Source organism: Brachionichthys hirsutus, chromosome 20 (assembly GCF_040956055.1).
Source record: "Brachionichthys hirsutus isolate HB-005 chromosome 20, CSIRO-AGI_Bhir_v1, whole genome shotgun sequence".
Lineage (NCBI taxonomy): Eukaryota > Metazoa > Chordata > Actinopteri > Lophiiformes > Brachionichthyidae > Brachionichthys > Brachionichthys hirsutus.
This window is the reverse complement of record NC_090916.1, coordinates 2,594,374-2,615,884: the sequence shown is the minus strand read 5'-3', so window position 1 is coordinate 2,615,884 and position 21,511 is coordinate 2,594,374. Positions and strand designations below refer to the sequence as shown.

Below are 21,511 nucleotides of genomic sequence, written 5' to 3'. Positions count from 1 at the left end.
AAGTATGCACATAAAGTGCTCTACTGATGCAGAAGTTGCTACATGGTCCTCTGGCTTGCACAGCCAGCGTTTGCCATCGCAGTGAGACAAACATGGAAAAAGGAAACACAGCCATCATAAAGGAAATCCACTTCCTCTTGTTACGTTACTGTGGCCTCTTGATATTTAGACACCTTTACTGAGTGTTTTTGGAATGCAGTTTTTAAGAGTACAGGGAGAAATCGATTGCATATAATGTCTGGCAAAAAAAATGATTCCAGTTGAAGGAACCTGGGAAGTGTTGGAGTTTTTGTCCTCATATTTAAGGTGCCGTGGATGTCACATGCCAGCAGTTTGATAGGTTACGACTCAGAATCCTAGAAATCGGAGAAGAAAAAAAAGGATAAAAAGGATAACGAGGTTGAAAAATTAGAGTTCAGGTTATATTTAAAAGACACTGGATTTGCATGCCGCACAGCCAGAAATGCCCGGCCTCTTACTTTAACTGAGGGTTGGGAACTGAGCCCAAGGAATGCAAACACACTGTTGTCCTCTTTCGACTGGAAGAAGTCTTCATAGTCCTGAGAAGGAAGAAAAGAAAATGTGTGAATGACGGCTGCAAAGCATCCCTGTGAAAACAGCCTTCCACTGCTGCTTTTAATACAGTTCAATAGTCGTTAAAATTTGAGAGTGATGCCGGATTATTGTAGCCAGTGAGAGGGACAGCCTGGCAGAGCAGATAATCTGCCTCATCCGAGACGCAGGATTACGACAGGATTACAGAGTAACAAGCAAGGTGGAGGACATGGCCCGGTAAACCTTAACTGAGCAAACTCATTCCCCATGATAGGTGGCTTAAACGTGCGTTCGCATTGATATGAAGTATCTCTTGCTAGATGCTAAATAAATATTCTCAGCAATTTGTATCAAAAAGCACATATCTGTCCAATTCATATTACTTCAAAGTAATTAGTGCAGCCATTATATGAAACAACCCTTGATGGTTGGGTCTCAGTGTGATTCACGTCAATTCATTTGGTAAAGCATGTAAATTTGATTGATTCATCCCATCCTCATGATCAACAGCAAGCCCAAGGGCTAAGGTTGTGTAGGCTAACTCTGTCTTGCTCCATATTTGCAAAAATGTTTGAGTCCTTCTGTCAAGTCTGAAGTCCTGGGCTGAGTTCTTAAAGAGACCACGGAACAGTTTGCCCTGACGACGCTGCCTCCAATAAACAGGATGGAAGAAACAGATATCTGCGATACCCCACAGTAGCGATCCTCGTTGAAGATCTGCGGAGGGAGTGGCTTGCCCTTTTCCGGGTGCTTGTCTTGGGGGATGCTACGATACATCCAGAGCCTCTGGTCCTCCAGCATGGTGATGTCTACTTCCTGGAAGCCAATTCGATTTGCCTCCAGGAAACCCGACACTTCCTGCTGGTGTTTCTTTACCTGGATATGTTGAAAATGAAGAAAGACAGTAAGAAAGAACGGAGGGATGAAGTGGAAAATATAGGAAGATATATCCTCATGTACATTAACAAATGCAGTTAAAATGAACAAACACATAATCCACTAATCCACACATTCACATTGCCACCATGCATGGATGTGATGATGCAAACTGCAGCTGCACCATGTCCACAACATTCACCTTGTATCTGCATGGATCCTGATGAGTAATAATTAAAAGTATGCGATGTTCATCAAAACTCACTAACACACATGGGGACTGCACTTATTTTACATATTGACGGAAAATTGGACGTTAAGAGGGATTTATTGATTAGCGGAGGAGTTTAGGTTTCAATATCAGTGCCTAACCCCAACTGACACTGGGAAGAGAGTCGACCCTAAACAGGTCATCACAGGGCCAACAGGTAGAAAGAAAGAGAAGTATACTACTCCAATATTCACACCTATGAGACATTTAGAGTCATCATTTGTATGATTATTGAAGTCTGAGCACCCAGAAAGGATCTCCAGAGACATGAGAGGATGCTCAGACTCCACGCAGAACGCTCATGGTCAAATCCATTCTGAAAGCCAATATTTTGATTCAGTAGTGTCGAAAATTATTTGTAAATTCATTGTTTGGTCGACTCTTGTGTTCTTCACTTACTCATATCTAGTTTGCATGATGTCGATGCGCTCCAGCATTCACTTGCACGACAACTCGGCAGATCCTTTTTGCATCCGATTGCTACCATTTATTATCCGGCACACTAAAAACGGGTTTCACATTATTCCGCCTTTAATGGAGAAGGCAAAAAACAAACCAAGGTAATTGAATGACTACAATGCTTTTGTGTACATCATGTCATGCGAGTCCATTATCTTATGGCGACAAAGGCCATAAAGGAGCACTTGTTTTGTCTAAAAGACAGTGACAGATTGGTCTGTATAGTCTGCTATAGGCATGCACCCCCCAAAAAACCTCAACTATGGCCATTAAACTTCTTTATCTGGACGCTTACCAGAAGTTAATTAATTGCAAGGATACGGACTCCCTTTAAAAAGAAATATCCCTATTTGTGATTGTTAAAGGTTAAAACGCCCTGCAGTCACAGCTCACATCGCTGGTCTCCAGCAGCTTGAGTCTAAATTATGAAAAAGCCCCCCCCCCCCCCCCCCCATCAGGGTAGGGTCTATTTTCTGTGTGTCTGCATGCAACTCCATCATTATGCATTGTTCTGTTGGAACATATATTGACTACAAAATTGTCATTTGAAGACCATCTAATGTCACTGATATATATTTTTAATCGCATAACAACATCACACATCCTCTCAAAAAGCGATTTAATTATTTTAAAAATTCACTTTGGTAAGACAAAAATATTCAAATTGACACAACTGAATGTTTTATTTAATCATACAAGAAAAAAAACAATGCATCAGTGACAAAAATCTATGCAGATGTCATGTAAATATCTCGGTAAATCAATGCGATGTGCATGATAACTCATCATCCTGCAGGTCAATGTGCCTGCAGGATTAAAAAAAAAACTGATGAGAGTATGCATGCATTGTTGATTACTTTCTAAAAGGTAGCATACATGAGACTATTCCTTTACTCAGACAGAAAGAGGAATGGGGAAAGAGAAAACTTCAAAATGAAATGTATTAATAGTTGTGCTTTGTTGGAGCCACATCAGTTTATTCAGAAACAAACCTGAAAACCAAGCCTTCTTAAACTCCTTTTCAAAAACATGAGGAGTGTTTTCTTATCAAATATTATTTCTTAGATCAGATAAAGTGAGGCTGCATTGTTAGAACCATTTAAAAGAAAAAAGAAAAACCCATGCACTGACATTTACAAAGATAGCAAAGTAATGTCAAACTTGATGACAATGAGCTGCATATCCTTTGAAAAGCAAGAGCTAACCCAGTTTGATTTATGCATCATTAATCAGCAGCTTTCTATGAGGGGAGGGGGGGTTGAACATTCCCATCTGCTGACCATCATTACATTTGTATCATTGTCTCCGTCCACCTCAGTCTCACACCACGAGCATTCTACATCATCCACTATTATTCTATCATTCTTCTCTCACACATCTATTTGACCCTTAACAAGCTGAGGTGGATCCAGCTTCACCGTTCTCCCTCTTCATTCAATCGCTTGCAACTCAATTCAAACGCATTCAGGGTGAATCTAATTCACATGAGCTCCACACTCACATAACTGACCCAAATGTTTGAACCCAGTCAAGCGTATAGGATCGCCCTTTGTCTGAATGTGCATGTGAGACAGAGACGGCCTGGTAGTTTTGAATGTAAGCGTCATAGGATCAAAAATAACACTTGTGGTAAATGCTTGAAGATTATGCTGCCCTTTGCTAAGGACAGAGCACGATAAAATAAATATATTACTCATTTGCCCCATTACCTAAGACTTCAGGCATTCCTGCTGGAGTGTTGTTTGACGAGTTTCTGCTTGTACTTAGTATCAGCTGGGCCTCCTCAAAGACAGGCACCTGTTTTTACTCCAAGAAGCATTACAGGTTTAGATTGCAATAGCCATTATTTCCAGAGTGGATTTATCCTGTGCTTTCATTTCAGTCTCTAACAGTTCAGTTTGATTATAGAATATATAGCTTCCTGTCTGAGAAGTTGAATCAATCATTTTATGAGTTTCCACGACCCAAATTAAACTCATTTGTAGGAATTCTTCCCCAGATTTACGCACCAATTTAGTAATTTAACAGGAATATCTGACAGGATGAAGGAAAGGAAACGTGTTCCAAAAAGTATTGTTCCAGAGTTCGACCTCTACTTGCTTCTCCTGGTTTAATGTAGTGACAGCTGGAGACCAAAACACACAAACAAATAACACTCAACCTGGTAGAGACACCAGCCCACCATTATTCTTCCTCTCACAAATTAGCTGTGAATATTTATTACTATTCTTAAATCATAAATATGTCATAGTCACCATTATAATGTACTTAGAGCAGCAAAGACTAGTGATTGACAAAATATAGGTTAAATAATCACTTAATTTATTTTTCCAAGCAAAAATGTTATATCGTGTGTGAATGAACGAAATACATGAAAACTCTGAGTTTTAGTTCGACAAATGATAAACGATAAGAAAATTAATGCGTGGACCAAGGCAGATTGTATACAATTTAACTAAAGTGAGGCGTATACAGATCAAAAATCTCCAACAGTGCCGGCATGCCTAGGGGAATGCTGCTGCTGCTGTAATGATGATTACTTTCGCTGAAGTCGCTGAGCAAAAAGCGCGATTATATAACACCGGTAATATTCGGTGGATTTGCGAGCATAAACATTTCCATATTTTATTACACGATTCCATCCCTTACATGCAACTGACAACAAGCTTGAAACGCATTTGTACTTACCGCTAAAGAGCCGGTTGAAGAGGCGATGTAAACCTTGATGACCATTTTAATCCCAAAAATCGACTTAATACCCAAATTAAGAAATACACACTTCAAACGGGAGGATGTGAGCCCAACGCGAGGAAACGTGCGTCTCCAACAACAATTTATTTAATCTGACACGTGAGAATAAACCGACGCGCGTCTCCGTTCGATGTGGCGCAGGCGCTCCCCGTTCTACGCTGCACAGACACAGATACCTCATATAGGCAAGAGGACTTCCGGTCATCACTCTCAAAATATGACCAACAAACAACGTCAAACAGCATGACTCTGTCAACAAGGGACGATGAACTCAATCAAAGGTGTAACTTAATGTACGCTCAATGTATATGAAGCAGTCTAGCTGAACATTTGCTTTGGCAGCTAGAGTCGGGTGAAAATAACAACCTAAATGTTGCTCCTTAAGAAGCTTTAATGTTTTTCTTGGTACAAGAAAAACATTCAGTCGCAAAAACAAATATTCTGAATGAAAACAAGAAGTATGAAACATTTCATACCATAAACAGCTCCATCATCATCATAATAATCGAGCTTCTTCGCTGTGATACTACTGCTTAAACTAAAACACGCGCGACAGCGCCACTCTGGTGATAGACCAGTATTACACTCTGGTGATAGTACTGTCGGCAGCGTTGCGGTTGCCATGGTACGGCGTCAGTGATTGGAGTGGATCGATCTTCACGGCGTGAGCTGAAAATATAATTTAAACTTCTTTGACGGTCAGAATTAATCTATCTCGTTCTGCCCCCCCTCGTTATAACTGTAAGTGAATATGCGAACCCGTTAGCTGCATATTGCAAAAAAGTAGCTATTTTAGCTAAGCTAAAGTTCAAGCTAGCTTCCTACGACGAGAAGCTATGTAGCTAACGTCAACCGATCGCGGGTAAGCAAAAAGTTGTATGTACAAAGATAAATGAAAAACAGCGAGGTTTAAACAAGTAGAGCCCACCAGACATAAATGTAGCGGCCAACCCGTATCCCTCCGATTGATATTTTCACGTTAGGCTAGCATACCTAAGTCCTCCATCACCAGTACTCCGCTACTGTTAGACAGTAAAATAATTCATAGGATGACTGTTTTGGCTCTCATTCCTCATCTTCACGATAAATTGCGAATAAAGGAGCCATTGATGTAAAGTTGGTTTAAAATACAATTGTAACTTCCTGATCTCTTAGTAACACAACGACGCACATGTCAACAACAGGTGGTGCGTTTTAATCCCGTCTGCTCGTGTCATGAAGAGAGAAAGAGAGAGAGAGAGGGCAATTGTGTCATACTGCTCTAGTAAATCCTTGGTAGATCACATTTATATGGACAGATAGGCTTTCACCGGGGAGCTGACCGGATTGTGTACGTTTTCTCGGGCAAATGTGGCTAGCAGGGTTGTAATGCAGCTCAGCTGATGCCAGTGTGTGTGCGCGCATGTATGTGCGCGCTAGCCTCTTTTTCGTGAACAGGTGTGCATGTGGGCCCCGCTTCTTACTGTTTTGGGAGATATTTTGAGATTTGGATCCAAGTACAACGTGGAGGTCAGTTTATTTGTGGGACATATAATCTCAATTCAGGTATAGTGCATTTTATATTTTTGGAATGTAATTTATAAAAATCCTGTTTTTTCACCCATTCTTGTGTTGAAATTCAACATATCATTTCTTTTCATAGTGACAACATGGAATCCGATAACCTCACAGAGCCATATGAGGACAACCGGAACGTTGAAAGTCGCCAGTCTCTCTGGAGTACTAAGAAAGATTCCCAACAATCATCTATCCCACAGCACACAAGGAACATCCATGACAAGTCCCGGAATAGTGATGAAAAAAATGATCGTGGCGAGCGTAGGTCAAAGCCCGGAATCAGGCATGTGGATCCAGACCAGGACCAGTTGTCAGTTGGAGAAGCAGCGAGTAGTAGTCGATCTTTTTGCTCCGAAGAGTGTGAGAATGCATCGCCGTCAGAAGGTTCGTTCTCAACATACTCACGGTCCCGAACTCCATCTCCAACTCCTCAAACAGAAATGCGAGCGAAGAGGATTTCTAGCAGCTCCCTCCACAAGACAGGTATGTGACAAAACAATGTGTGCATTGATGGTTGGAAAATAACTCTTGCAGATTAAATGCCCTGTGATGCTCAGTGCATTTCACAAATGCAATTCAAAATGAAATTTTTTGTACAAAAAAAACAAAACCTCTTTAATTTACCCTGAACTTGACTCATGCTGTAACACACAGCATTCTTTGCTTCTGCAGTTTCATTAAATATGATCACATTTTATAAATTGTATTTCATATAACCTTTAGCATCTACAGTATTTTATATTAACCACTACTAAATGTACTTGCCTATATGTTTCACTGAATCCCAATAAAGGGGTTCGGTGTCTCTGTCTTTGTTGTACTTCCACATGATGTCCGTTTCCCTCCCTTGCAGGTGGTGTGTTACGTCAGGGTAGGTCTTGCTCGGAGCGTCTTGGTGTCCAACATCTAGCGCAAAGGCGCCGCAGGGCAGTGAATTCACAAAACAAGGACTCCACACCCCTGAAAGACATAGACCTTGTAACTAAGAGAATGTTGTCAGCCCGCCTGCTAAAGATCAATGAACTGCGTAATGCACTTGCTGAGCTCCAGCAGCGTATTGATGAGCTCCAGAAAGAGAATCGAATACTGAAACAGGTAGACGTAACACTCTAGTTGAATTTAAAAGTCAGTTACACGATGTCTTACATCTTAAAATTATGTTCTTCTCATCTCTTGAACGTCTTCGGTACACTCAAAATCATTTTTTTTACTTTTCCATGTTGCAGCTTCATGTGCGTCAAGAGAAAGCTCTGAAGCGTTTTGATGACACAGAAAACGAGATCGCCCAACTGATGGCGTGCCACAACAATGACACCCATGTGCTGCGCGAGCGGCTCAGACGGTCTCAAGAGAGGGAGCGGGCAGCTGAGCAGCAGTTAAAGGACAGAGAGGAGCAGCTGCACAGACGTCAGGCAACCAATGAACGGCTGAAGAAGCTGGTCGACATGCGAGAGTTAGGAGCCAGAGATGAGCTGAGTCGCAAGCTAGAGGAAGAGAAGGCACGGTGCCAACAAGCTGGAGGAAGGATAAGGGTATCATTTTTTGTTGCTTTCCTTTATTTATCCCAAACCTCACTCCGTACACATCTACAGACACACACACACACTGTTTCAAAAAAAATTAAGCCAAAACTCAAATCACATATTGGATCTTGAACGGATCTCTTCAAGTTGAAACTCTTTACTGATGTACATTGTATCATTTGTTGAGAACAAAAGGATGTAACAATCACCAACCGAGGGAGAGCTGGATTCACAATCATACAAAAAAAGAAAATAATTTGAGTTTCATCGCAGCCACTCATTCGAGTCAGTGTAGTGTAGTCAATTGCACCGTCTGCCACTTTCATTTGGATCAAAACAGGTGAACCTGTTACAAGTTGATATCCATGAAGTTTAACTAACTTGGTGTTAGTTCATAAAAATCTTAAATCTGTTTAAGCGTCAAGTTTGAGCTCCTTTTTGTCACATAGCAGTTTGACAGAGTATTTGTCTTTCTGTGTGTGTGTCTGTGTTTAAAGGACCTGGAGCGCAGCATGGAGCTTTGCACCAGCAGTTACAAGAGACAGCTGGCTGCAGAGAGAAAGAAGACCCTCAGCGCTCAGGAGGAGATCAGGACTCTGCAGGAGGAGCTGCAGCGACTGAACAGTAAACTCAAGGTTTCCAAACACAAAAAAAATCACTCAAAGATACCAGCTGAAACAAACTCATTTGATGTTTGGTCAGTGGATGAAATGTGTATTTTAATTTATATTTTATTATTAGGAGAAGGAGCGAGAACTAGATGCCAGGAACATCTATGCCAACCGCATGATGAAGCCTTCGCCAAGAAATGATGTCGACAGTAAGCGGAAAGGTAGGCCTAAGCCTTAGTTTCCAGGGATGGACAAATCAAAATTAGAGCAATTTGCAATAGGTTTGGTTCGGTTTCATGTGAAACTCCTGGAACATGCCCCCTCAGTCACTGACCGGCACAAAATCCTTGCAACACCGTAACCTGGGGTAACCGTGGGAGCAAAACGAACTCCTTATCTATTATCTTCATAATCTGAAGTTATAGTTACCGTTAGACGCACCAGTTTCCTCAAGAATGTTTAGGCTAGATTTATGACTTACTAATGTCTCCTGGCAAGCATGATGCTTAGTTGGCCAAAGTATGGTAACATTTCTAACAAATAGGGGTGCAAGAAGTTGACAAATGGGTCTCGAGCAAATTCAAACTGAGTTAGAAAATAAGGTGATGATCAGCATAAAGCAGCACAGAGAATGTCATGAGGATGTGATTCATCAGCAACGCAGGCATTGGGTTTGCATGCGTATGCAAACCCAATGCAGACAGCAGACAGATTATAATAATACCACTTCGTCAGAGTAATCAGATTACCGGTACTCACACTTGGCTTTCTGTTTGATTCTTGTGTATTTGTGGATTGTATATATTTCCATGAACCTTTAGCTACATTCGTAACTTTTTGGTCATGGTCCGGAGGACTGCTTTGAATATTATTAACAAAATTACCGTAGCTTTTTCATCTTGTTTTGTTTGACACAGTTCCGAGCAGGAGCAGCACCAAGACAGTTCAGACTGAAGGCAGGATATCTAGTCTGGATTTCCCCACACCTCCCCCTGCCATCACCAATTCCAGTGAGCACAGTGAACAGGCAGCTGATGAATACCTATCCTTCAAGGTACCGTGAAGTGACTCCACTTTACTCCATTCCAACATCCACATGTCCTTAATATAGACTGTTGCTACTTTTTTCTTTCTGAATGTCAAAAGGATCTCAAGAAAGTGAGCCAGCAGTCAAAAACAGACGAGAAACCTCTTAAGGAGGAACATCAGAAGATGAGAAACGAAGACCAGGCAAAGGAGAAAACGGACAAACAGCATTTAATTTGGGAGCCAAAGCTTGAGGAAAATGCACAGATACCAAGATATGGTAAGATGAGCAGTTTGCTTATGCACGTCCTTGTGTGTGACAAAGCCCCAGTAATGGCTTTATGTTATGTCTGCAGAGGAAAAGGCTGGAAAGAGGAAAGGTTTGATGTCAAAGCTGGAGGAGGAGAGCAATAGGAAGCATGGCCATGTTGAAGAAGAGGTGAGGAAGTGGAACCAGGATGTAATTGTCAACCACCAAGCAACAGATGAAGCACGTCACAAAAAAGACCAACTACTCGCCAAGATGCGTGAAATAGATGAACAGAACCAGAGAGCCCAAGACACCATATTTAGTCGGTATGCGTTCATTGAGGGAAACAGTAACTCTTGTTCTACTCATGCTTCTGAGCGGAGGAAACATAGATCTTCCATTTTTAACCTCACAGAATCAGAAGTGTATGTTGGTTCGGATGAAGCTGCTGGAAACAGGGATGGTAGTAGATCAGACGCAGATGTTGGAGCGCTTGCAGCGAGAGTAGGGAGGAGAGCTCTACGTGCCTCTAGTCCCAGTGACGACCTGGCATTTGGAAGCTACGCACCATCTTTCGGAAATACAGCTTCTCAAGGTTTTTCAGGCTACCCTCCACCGCCGTCCAGGGAGAACAGGTCCTCTGAGGTGGAAGTAATAGGCGTCTCTAGACCAAAAGGGGTTGAGACGGATAAAGAAAAGGAGAAAGACAGAGGAATGGGGAAGGACAAGAAATCTAGACTCATGCAGCAGCTATTTGGAGCCACGGCAACAACGGCAAGTGACAATGTGAGCACTTTCAATAAAATGGACGGCCTAAACAATTCTCCAGCTACCAACAATGTGCGCTCAGGAAGGGAAGGACTGCTCAACTTCAATTCAGGATCTTCCACCCATCAAACATCCTCCCTGAATACCCTACATGTTGCAGATAGTAGACCAGCTGTCTGTGCCATCACCTCATTTGATGATGACATTGAGGAATTTGCTTTATAAAATTCAGTAAGATTCAGCTCAGATAACTTTTGGGAACAGCATAGCATGATTGAGGGATGATCATAGTCTAGAAATGAAAGAATGAGCATCCTTAATTTAACTAACTTATAAAGAGAAATTTACATGGAAGGTTTGAAAATCTTTAACAACTACTGTGCTTTATAAATGATAATTTCTTTTTTTTGTGTTTCATGATTTAGAAAATGACTATTTTTGAGCAAAGAGGTAGGACATGTAGACATGTCAGTGTTGCTGAGATTCTAATTCAGGATTTACTTATGTATTTTTATCCATCCCCATGCGAACTGAACTTGAGCAGTGGATGTGAAACAGCCAGTCTTTTGACTGCTACTTATATTTAGTCACATTTCAGCACTTTTTCACATTTGTAGCAGTAGTAATTTAGTGTGTGTTTATGTGATCCCATTTTATGTCTATCTTTATGTATAAGTGTATTATATACAGTTTGAACAATAATTTACGTCTTGTAATAAGAATTCTGACAATCACAGAATGTTTTCTGAGTGTCTGACAGTTTTATTAAAGAGATTATTAAAAAAAGAAATCAGCTACTTTTTGCAGGTGAATAAGTAAATCCCCCTTGCAACAGTAAACTACTTGCTTACCGGTACTTTAACCACTTAGTCTGAGGTTACTTCCACTCTTTCCCCAAAGCCGACTAACTCCTAGCTATGACTTCATACTATATGAAAAGTATAAATGTTCTCATCAAAATATCAATGAAAAATTAACGAAAAATAATGAATCATCCCTTTGAGTTTTGGAAGACGATTGCCTAGCACCTCACTCTCAAATGCAATTTCACAACATGGACAGTTTAAAATAGCTGTTATTTAATAACCATTATTTGCTCAACAACTGCGGCTACAGCTGGCAGTAGTACAGTACTGCTATGTGAAGGCACAGTTACACATGTATGTAATGTCACAATACATAACAAGACAACCTGCAGGAGAACACAAACCTGAAATCAGCCATAAGGCTTTGTCTAATACAGTCCGCACTCAATCACTTGAACTGAATGAGAATTTTGTTTCAAATTTTACAGCATTTCCTTGTCAGTTTGAAAAGAAAAAAAAAAGAATTATATAAATGCATAAACATTGATAACAAATGATAGTGGAAAACAAAGTGGTACACACACAAATATCTTTGAAAAACACAATTACAGAATGTCTCAGACACACAAAGGTGCGATAAATGACAAAATAATTCTCCTCTTGGGATTGGCCTTCAGTCATGCAAAACCACACACCTCATCCTCAGTCTAAACCTTCTTGAAACATCTTCTGCCAAACGCTGACGGGATTTAAACAACCTTAAATAAAACCGGCGACAGCAAGGCAGATACTGCCAATACATTTGTATAAAAATCAAAGCAAATTTGAAATCATCGGAAGCCATGATTTCCTCTGAATGCGAAAAACTGACTAAGGGTCCCCTTCAAGGTCTACATGTGCATGTATTTGTTGACTTCACGTTTTTGTGGTAACAGATTAAGGGTTTCCACGAGTGCACAAGGACTGCAGAACATCCTCTCGACAATTAGAGGACAACACAATTCATGTCTTAGGTCAGTGCTAAGGTCTACCTTCATCTGATCTGTAATAAAATAGCTCTCTTTGTGCAACGTGTCAGGGTGTCATTCCTTCTTGATCCATACTGCATCCAAGTGCTTCAATGTCATTACTGATGTCAGTGATCATGCGGTCCCACTCGTCTCCCTCAGAGGCCTCCGGGCCTTCATCAGAGGCAGCGCTTCCTCCAGCCGCTACATCGCCATTGGTGGTCGAGTCGGAGGCGGAGCTAGCAGTGCGTCGGTAACGACCAAAACTATCTGTGATGATGCCTCGTCCATCCTTCACGCCGATGGTCTCCAGGAAATTCTCAAAGTGCTGGCTGTCTTTCTCTGGTATGAAGGGACGCAAGCCTGCAGGAATACGTCATTAGTCACGCGATCGCGGTCTGGGTTTGACAACTGCCCGTTCATGAAGGAAAACTGAAGGGATGAAAAGGATTTTCACACGGAATGATCCGTTTAAGAATGTTAATCAATACACAGAAAGACAAGACTTGTTTGACTCATGAAATCAGTTTGAAGTAGGAATTACTCGTCTTATCCCAAGATTTCTTCCCCATTGCGCTTTCACTGATACAACGATTTTTTGACAGATGTCAAACACAGTCGTCATACCGAGGAGGAGGAACTTCCTGCTGTCTCCATAGAGTTGTCGCAGGTTGATGCAGAACTCGTGGATGGAGGCGCCATTACGGTATTCATGGAGCAGCGTGGCAAACTGCTGGATCTCCTGTGAGGACAGTTTTGTCCGTAGCTAGACACAAAGAGAGATATATATATATATAAAAAGGAAGTAGCACAGCTTGATAAACATCTCTTGTTGTCAAAAACAGAAAAGGACACATACAGTTGTCATGTAGTCCTGCAGCAGCTCTGCAGCAGTAGTGCTGAGCTCTCCTTCACTTGCAGCTTTTGTTTGAGGGGATGCCGGTGTGGAAGCCGATGGTGAGTTTTCTTCTGCCTCCATAGATCCCTGAAAAGGGCTGAAAGAAAAACACGCCCTAGTTAACAACCACAGGAGTGAAAACTTTCAGAGGTGTGTCAAAATCTGTCTTGAGCACTGTAGCCATACAGGAAACTCACAATGTCCTGCCTTCCTCCTCAAAGGCTTCCTTGACATCCACTTTGCTTGATGAGTCATCTGCAAAGCATAAAGTAATGCATATTAATGGCTTCATATATGACATCAGCTGTGAAGCTTAGCTAGCCTGAGAAGAGCGTAAGTAAGTCTCCAAAGACATCCACGGTGGAAGAGTGTTCCAATACATTATGCCAAAAAAAAAAAAAAAAGAATCAGTATGTTTTTAGACAAATAAAACTATGTGAAATTACTTTAATTCAGCTAGCATCTCTTCTCACCGCTGTATAGAGAGAGGTGTCTGGTAGGTGTAGTTGCTCCATCAAAAATGGCTCTATCCAAAAAGTCAATGGTAGATTCCGTGTAAACAATCTGAAAGACCTGGCTGAGCAACAGACACAGCTCCTCTGCTGCCGCCTGGAAGACACAGAAGTTTCCTGTTAACCAGTAAACCGAGGAGCACCGAGTGTTTCTTCCTGAATGGGAAAAACAAAACATCAAAGTAATTTTACACAATTTTACACAAGGGTACCTTCAGTACAAATAGTGGTTGTACTAAAATCAGTGCATGTACACAACGGACATAATGCCAGAGAATATCTGAGTGTAACAACGGGCAGGGTCGTGTATGGCATCGCTCACATGCATGTGTGTGTGTGTGTGTGTGTGTGTGTTGTTGGCCAAAGCTGAGCTAAACAAAATGTAGACTTACCCATAAAAAGCAGCTCCATAACTTTAATAATGACCTTTGATTCAATGGGAAACCTTTAAGACGGACTTCATGTAACTCAGAATGTACATTTATGTTCCACAAAGCCGCATCAGTGAGTCAATTTAATGTGCAGCCATTGTTTTTACCTTTGTAATCTAATTAAAGAAATCTACTCTCCACATTTACGGGATTAAAACATCTTGACCTGTGCATTAGTAAATGTAGAAAACATGAGCAGAGATGAAAAAGAATACCTTATTATCAACTGCCAGCACCAGCAGACAGCAGACTTCCACGAGCACAGCTCCGCTCTCTGATAAGGAGCTCAGGGTCTGAGACTTGTTGAGATCAGGACAGGAGCTGGGACAAGGGGAGCCGCCTGACTCCTGGGCTGAAAAGCAGGGGAAACGCATCAGATCTGATGACCTGCATTCACATTATTATTGAATTCTCACCCACTTAGCAGTCACTACCTTGACCAAGTAGAAAAAAAAAAAAACATTACAAATTGAAAGCCTTCTCAATCTTTTTACCTGTTTTGATCACCACAAGGTGCAAAGAGTCATCCCTGATGTAGGAGACTGCAGCAATGTCATGAATGGGCACCCTTAGGATGATGTCTTCTCCGTCACGCCACACAAACTTTATGTTGTACGCTGACAAGCTCACCACAGCATCCTGCTCTGACGTCAGCTGGCCCGCCAACTGATGGGACTTCTGAAAATAAGATGCACAAAATGTGTGTGTGTGTGGGGGGGGGGGATCTCATGACAGAAATATAACGACGACCATCAAGGTTAAATCCTTACGAAGCTACTCACCCGTGCAGCGTCAATGAGCTGCAGCACTTCTGTGCGACTTGATGGGTTCAAGTATCCTGGAACTGACGTAAGCTGCCCCAAGTACTGAGAGAGGTTTTTTTTAAAAAACAGTGTTCAGCCTAACATCCAACACGCATGCGTTAGATTTATATCTCTACATGCCGTGCTCACCTTAACTTCCTTCTCAATGTAGTCATTGAGCAGGATGTCGGGGTCGATCCGGTGGTCAGGCTGAGAAAGGGAGAAGGTGTGGAGTGCCCGACGCTCAGTGGATTTCTCCTGGGCCTTCTTGTCTCTCCCTTTCTCTCCTTTCAGGAAGACTCGCTTGAACGGAGACACGATACCAGGCTAGGGAATAAAGACGAGAGAGACTACGTTTAGCATTAGTGTGCAGGCAGCGAATGAGCCTTTAAAAAAAAAAAAAGATGGCACAGCCTTCGATGTTACCCAACACATGTTGCACAAATAACAACGACATTGGCAAAATAAAACTCTACATTCTGCAATATCTTTCTTTAGCATCGACTGGTAAAAAGTGAAAACTGTATCTTAGTTTAAGAGCTCAGTTTAGTGTACTTAACAGAATCCTTAACTTCTGATGATAAATATTAAACCTGTGAAAGTAATTTAAAACGGTTACCTCATTCTCCATTAGCCCATATGTTAGAAGAGCCTCCTACTCAAAAGCAAGCGCTAATCCACCACACTGACGCCGCTACTCTCTGCCTGAGCTAGTCGCCTGTTGCTCCCCTTCACATGCTGCGACAGCTGCTAAATAACAGACATGCAGGATCGATCACAGCACCAGTGTGAAGGGTGTAACCCCCCCCCCCCCCCCCACTACCCTAAAGAGGATGTGAAATGTCTGTCAGTTCTAGACACAAGAACAGGATGGGGAATCGCCGCAACTTCCTGTAACTGCAAGCGCAATCATACTTTGAAATGCAATCATACATAAAACTATGTAGATGTCTTTCATTGCTGTTTTGAAAATGCTAGAGTGTGTGTGTGATGATAATGATGTTGCAACCATCACCCGCCCTAAACTTCATCCTGCAGAGGAGGATCCATCCACATCACCCAACTAGAAAGACAATCAGAGATTGCAGACCCTCGCCTCCAAAAGACTATTGGATCTTGTGAGACAGTAAACAGGGCTTCCGGATCAGAGGGGCCAAACCTGCTCTAGCTTGCTGCTCCTTCTGGACTCTTTTTCCCATCATGCCATTCGTTTCCCTCCCTCTTAAAGTGGCAGTTTACAACACAGGCACAATTCCAGATGTAAAAAAATAACTCTAGAATCTGGATCCAGATCCGGATCAAAGCCATTCTCAGGGAGGACCGGGCCACGGACAGAACCTTGCTTGTGTAAAAGTTTCAAGTCGATTGGGTTACTAGTTTTTGAGTTATGCGCTCGGACAGACAGACAAACAAACAGACAAACAAACGCACCGAATCGCAATACCCTCGCCTCCTCTTCGGCGAGGGTAATAACAAACATATTGGACCTTTTACACTCTGCCGCTAACCACAGCATCTGCAATGCTACGTTTACGACACATTCAACCAGGTGCAAAGCCCAGAGGATCTGATGCAATTCCGTACGAATCATACACAAGAGTTCAAGTACATAACACTTGGAGCAACGTTGATAATGTGGTTCCTGTCTGGTGAGCTGTCATTTGATCGCAGGCTGCGGACCCCACAGAACAGAACCAGCCGTGACCAATACATTATTTACGGCACAGGTTCACCCCTTCTGCATGTGAAAGCTGATGTTATTCCGTGACCCACTCCGCACAACCAGGTGTACTACTTGGAGAAATAGGGCTGCGCCAACACTTTCCTCTTATCTGCATCCACCACCACATTTAAATGAATATACTACAAAGCTCTCGTTAGATTGAAGCAGATACGAAATAACTACGGCAAACAAAAGCTCCCTGAACTGAAGAGATAACGTTGAAACTTGAACCTTTGCATCTGTTTGCTGCGTGAGGAAATACGAGGCTGCTCTTTCCAGCCTCAATCTACGACCCTTAACTTTTTCATATGTTCAGTAAGTTTCACAATTTCCAATTTAACGTCCATTTTACTGGCTAAAGGAATAGACACGCATCTTCCAGGGTGTATCATGACAATTCCACCCCTGTACGCAGACATTTGGCTTGACCTAATCAGCTATAAGCTAAACTCCGCTGGTCTGACTAGCTAGTAAGTTAGCATACTGGCTAGTCAACTTGTAGCACCAAGTATGTCAATTGCGCGACTTACCTTTTTCACTTTTTTCACATCATCCTCCATTTCTATATAAAGGTCCCCTTCTTCATATTCAGTCCAGCGTGGAGATCCAAGTGAGAGAAGATAAAACGCTGAGTAGCATTACAGAAGTTCTTTTTTACCACCGCTCATCTGACACTAGTTAGTTTGCTAACCTAGCTTAGCCTAGCTTTGGTAAAAAGATATGCCAGAATTTGAGATAGTAGGAAAACTTCATGTTTCTTTTGCCTTGCTTCACAACTGTTAACAAAAAAACACCGGCGTGTCACCAGTATGGAAACGGCATGCTTCAGTGCCGCTGGAACAAGTGCGGAAACATTCAGTAAACAAGGCAAAGTTGGATAAGACAAGCAAAACTTTTCAACCGTGCCGCCATTTTGGGCGTCGAGCTGGTCCAGCATGCTTTGCTGCTTTGCTTTGCACAAACCAAAACAGCAGCTGCAGCTGGGAGTCCAGAGGAAGCAGCAAACTGGCGGCTTGTTTCCTAATTTAGAACGCTATCATTTCAATGACAGAGGCTCACTTCGAAGACTGTATGACACGTCATAAAAACGATTTAGTTGTTTGCTAATTCGTTTATAATTTCGTTTATAATTCGTTTGTAATTTCCTGTCGAAATTCTCTAAGTGTCCGAGTCCCAGCAGAAAATAATCTCACACCTGTGCTTAACACCCAAAGACCGCATTTCTAGGCTTTAAAACAGTTTTTTTTTTTTCAAAGTCTAGAATATTTTTAAAACAATATCCAGTGTCTATCGAGACCGCATTTTGACACATTTGCAGTTTTCTTCCCCTCGTTATCTAGGACAGGAAGACATAAATGTGTTCACAGCATGTTATAAGGCTGAATAAGGAGGGTGAGCTTTTCACATGACCACTGTTATTGGCATTTACTATTTAATTATTAATAACATAGTTATCACACATATTAATCACCTGCTTCTTCTACTTCTTCTTGTGTATCTGGTTCTTAATTGGAATATTTAGGATGGTCAAAATAAATTTGCTAATATGTTCTTTAGGTGAAGTGTAATTTCTTAAGATTAATTTAAAGGTATGAATAAAGGTAGTGGGTTTGATTTTTTGATTTTATTTTATTTTCAAGATGGGAACTTCACTTTCATCCACAATACAAATTTAGAAACTGATGGAAAAACATCTTAGTATGATCAGATTAAGAATTTAATTCAAAATACTTGGCTTTAATTTGATGTGCAGCATAAAATCAGACATTTCAGCAGATGTAAACTATTTATAAAGATTGAACTTTAAACCTTTTACATAATTTAAAGTGAATAATAATGCTTCTGCATCAATCAAGAGATGGCCTCAGATTTATTCTACTCACATCCACTCACCACAGTTGCCAATGGAAGATAAAAGATATGCAGTACGTATAGCTGTATCTCAGCCTCTATATTGAACTGCTGTTCCAATATGCAAAATGACATACTTCCTTTGTAAATTGTGATGTTAATAATTAGGGGAAAGGTTGTTAAAATGATTTTGTCTGTACACCCATGTGAAAAAGCTAGACACCCATGGTGAAAACACTTGATGACATCTCTCGCTTTCTCGTGGTTTTGGTGCTGTTAATTTTTCAGAACATTATTTTTGTAGCCTCTCATGCAACAATTCCTACAGCTTCACCCTGCATAGGTTCCATCACAGTAAATGAATAGAAAGCATTTATTTAAAACATAATTAGGACAGATGGGCTATTCTGAAGAAGGAAGGTTCTCACAACTTACAGCTTTGCAGGTCCTATATTGCATATAAAATGTGTCGTGTGCATGTGAATACAGTACTGATGCATTTCACTTTCAAATACTATATTTATTTTTCTCTTCTGGGATGAACAGTCTGATATATGAATCTACAGTAAGGCGTAACATTACATTTTCGGCATAATATTTCTCTTTTCATCTATAAACCAAAACATACAAAAAAAACTTTAGCACCATGTCATTAGTAATATTCATATTGTTCCCAAAAATAGGACATCAGTTTAACTTTTTTTTAAAAGAGTGGGGATTCAATGAAACAATTTACTTACATTTCATATTGAACGACAACAAAGAAATCATTCCATATATGTTCTCAAGCACAACGTAGGTTGTGTGAGTGCACTTTCATGAGGATGCTACAGACCGTAGCGAATTTGCTGACTCAATTTGTGCCATCTTTGGGAGCACCCCAGATAAATCATATAATCTGCCGAGTATCTGGAAATACGCCAACAAGCAAACACAATCTGGAAACTGATTGAATAGAAATGAAGCAATATTCTCCATCACCTTTGATAACTAGATGAAAAGTAAGCAGCAATTAATATAACAACCATAGTTGCTTCATTGGAATATCAAATCCATTTTAAACAAAACAATATTACAGCCAATTCCACAATACCAACAAAATAAATACACACAGATTAAAGACATATAGATGACAGGAATTTACAACACATCAATCACGTTCTATATATTTGTTCCTCCAAAATTCCAGCAACTGAAGTACATTTGTGCTCATGTGCATGTGCGAATGCCATTTGATCAACTGCCAGTTTCATTCTGAGAAAAGAAACAAGACAAACCCTAGTACAGATTAAGTCATAGTGAAATAAAAGAAACATTTATTGTATGCTGAAACCAGTATAATAATAATTACCATACGTAAAGTAGAGTAACTGTTGCTTTTTTTTTATGCAGGAAATCAAAGTTGCACCACTGAGAGTTGAGTTTTGCTGTAAACTGTGTGGATTTGAGGTGCTAGCTCTGGAGCATTTTGTGTTTGCAGGCCCTTCAATCAACCAGAAGGCGAAGCTCTCAGAAAGCAAAACTGAGGACAGCAGTCCACAGCAGTAGCACCTTTTAAATGTATTAAATGTATCAGCACCAGGTTATAAATAAACAAATCAAAGAAGGATCAAAAGTAAAAGAAGGAAATGCACTGTTTTCATTGTATGAACTGCTCAGACGGAGAGTCTTGATACAAAGGTACAGCCTTACAATGGCCGGCCGCTACACACTGATGGAGAAATCATAGGATATGTTGTGCAGTCCAGAGCACTGACATGCTAAATGCAGAGACTCACCTCACAATGAGTTCTAAAGGCATGCTGGGAGGAAAGCAGAATATGAAATTACTCAAAGGTCAATCAACCGGGCCTGTTTCATCATTCCATTTTAAGGAAATGCACCATTAGTCATTTTTTATATATATATGTATATATATATTTCTTTTTTGCGCACTGTGTCATCATCGATTTCTTCCCTTTTAATATTCCAACTGCAGGCTTTATTGTTTTGGCTAAAGGATTTATTGTCCACACGAGACAAACGACACACAGTTTACGTCTTGGCACAAAAAAAAAAAAAGAAATCCTCATTTGCAAGACAGAAGAAAATGGAAAGGCTTAGACAAAAGTACAAAACAAATCCTTGATCATTTCATTCTCTTGGCTGGCAATCTGTTCAAACTATCCACTAAATGGTCAAAAACACTTGTGTGTGTCCAAACCGCTAATCTTAATCTTCTGAATCAGCACGGGATACATGGATTCAGCCAAAAATATGAGGAATCCTATTCTCAAATACAGACAATAATATTTTAACATTTAAATCATACATCTGTATATGACAGCTTAGATGCCACCAAAATACCTAGTGTGGAAAATGATGAACGTGGGCTTGATCTGGATTGGGAATACTATTTGTGGTACCGTTGCGTGTGCTGGCACACAAAACCCGTGGAGACAAGCGTTGGGATCGTTGTGTTTGGACCTGGCTGCCGTGGCTGGAGCGACGCACCCAAATTAAGGCACAACAAAGGCGGGACGAACAAGCTTGCTGTTCAGATGCTCTTGCTGTGTGTGGCTATCTAGGCCCTAGAGAAATCCCCTAGATTCTAGGGGATTTCTCTGTGACTTTGTTTGTGACTTAAAGAGTAGCGGGATGAATGCTACATTATACAGTACTGAAATAAGTCACTTGTGTAGCTCATATCTAGAATGTGTGATTTAAACAAACATATAATGAATACAAATTAAAAGTCCCTTATAAACCAGCTTCTACTTAATATTTTTAACTTACTTTAGAATGGAACAAATGGTGATTGCTCTGTAGAAATGTGTCAAATAAATCTAAAATA

The 21,511-nt window shown here is 40.9% G+C and overlaps 3 protein-coding genes across 3 annotated transcripts; 1 reads left to right on the top strand and 2 right to left on the bottom strand.

The window, feature by feature from the left end:
• Positions 1–341: 341 nt before the first annotated feature.
• Positions 342–4,894, bottom strand: sh3bgrl2 (SH3 domain binding glutamate-rich protein like 2). Its single transcript, XM_068754051.1, has 4 exons — positions 4,850–4,894; positions 1,246–1,431; positions 480–560; positions 342–356 (listed from the first exon to the last, which is right to left on the bottom strand). The coding sequence occupies exons 1-4, from the start codon at positions 4,892–4,894 to the stop codon at positions 342–344; spliced, it is 327 nt and encodes a 108-aa protein (XP_068610152.1).
• A 1,667-nt stretch (positions 4,895–6,561) lies between these two features.
• lca5 (lebercilin LCA5) lies at positions 6,562–11,093 on the top strand. Its single transcript, XM_068753983.1, has 8 exons — positions 6,562–6,952; positions 7,323–7,564; positions 7,696–8,001; positions 8,490–8,627; positions 8,734–8,824; positions 9,521–9,657; positions 9,750–9,909; positions 9,986–11,093. Exons 1-8 carry the CDS (start codon positions 6,562–6,564, stop codon positions 10,870–10,872), a joined length of 2,352 nt encoding a protein of 783 aa, XP_068610084.1. The 3' UTR covers positions 10,873–11,093.
• A 528-nt stretch (positions 11,094–11,621) lies between these two features.
• ccm2 (CCM2 scaffold protein) lies at positions 11,622–17,387 on the bottom strand. The gene is made up of 10 exons (XM_068753822.1): positions 17,358–17,387; positions 15,255–15,431; positions 15,084–15,167; positions 14,796–14,979; positions 14,517–14,653; positions 13,832–13,967; positions 13,556–13,613; positions 13,320–13,455; positions 13,088–13,226; positions 11,622–12,823 (listed from the first exon to the last, which is right to left on the bottom strand). Exons 1-10 carry the CDS (start codon positions 17,385–17,387, stop codon positions 12,528–12,530), a joined length of 1,377 nt encoding a protein of 458 aa, XP_068609923.1. The 3' UTR covers positions 11,622–12,527.
• Between the last annotated feature and the right edge of the window lie 4,124 nt (positions 17,388–21,511).

What these genes read in the sequence shown, in the direction of transcription:
- sh3bgrl2 (XM_068754051.1), bottom strand. Translation starts at nt 4,894, where the DNA reads ATGGTCATCAAGGTTTACATCGCCTCTTCAACCGGCTCTTTAGCG. An exon ending in CTTCAACCGGCTCTTTAGCG is followed by an intron (nt 1,432 to 4,849) that starts GTAAGTACAAAT and finishes CAACATATCCAG; the next exon opens with GTAAAGAAACACCAGCAGGA. An exon ending in ACGAGGATCGCTACTGTGGG is followed by an intron (nt 561 to 1,245) that starts GTATCGCAGATA and finishes CTTCCTTCTCAG; the next exon opens with GACTATGAAGACTTCTTCCA.
- lca5 (XM_068753983.1), top strand. Translation starts at nt 6,562, where the DNA reads ATGGAATCCGATAACCTCACAGAGCCATATGAGGACAACCGGAACGTT. An exon ending in CAGCTCCCTCCACAAGACAG is followed by an intron (nt 6,953 to 7,322) that starts GTATGTGACAAA and finishes CCTCCCTTGCAG; the next exon opens with GTGGTGTGTTACGTCAGGGT. An exon ending in ATGAATACCTATCCTTCAAG is followed by an intron (nt 9,658 to 9,749) that starts GTACCGTGAAGT and finishes GAATGTCAAAAG; the next exon opens with GATCTCAAGAAAGTGAGCCA.
- ccm2 (XM_068753822.1), bottom strand. Translation starts at nt 17,387, where the DNA reads ATGGAGGATGATGTGAAAAAAGTGAAAAAG. An exon ending in ATGTGAAAAAAGTGAAAAAG is followed by an intron (nt 15,432 to 17,357) that starts GTAAGTCGCGCA and finishes TTTATTCCCTAG; the next exon opens with CCTGGTATCGTGTCTCCGTT. An exon ending in TGCAGGACTACATGACAACT is followed by an intron (nt 13,227 to 13,319) that starts GTATGTGTCCTT and finishes CTTTGTGTCTAG; the next exon opens with CTACGGACAAAACTGTCCTC.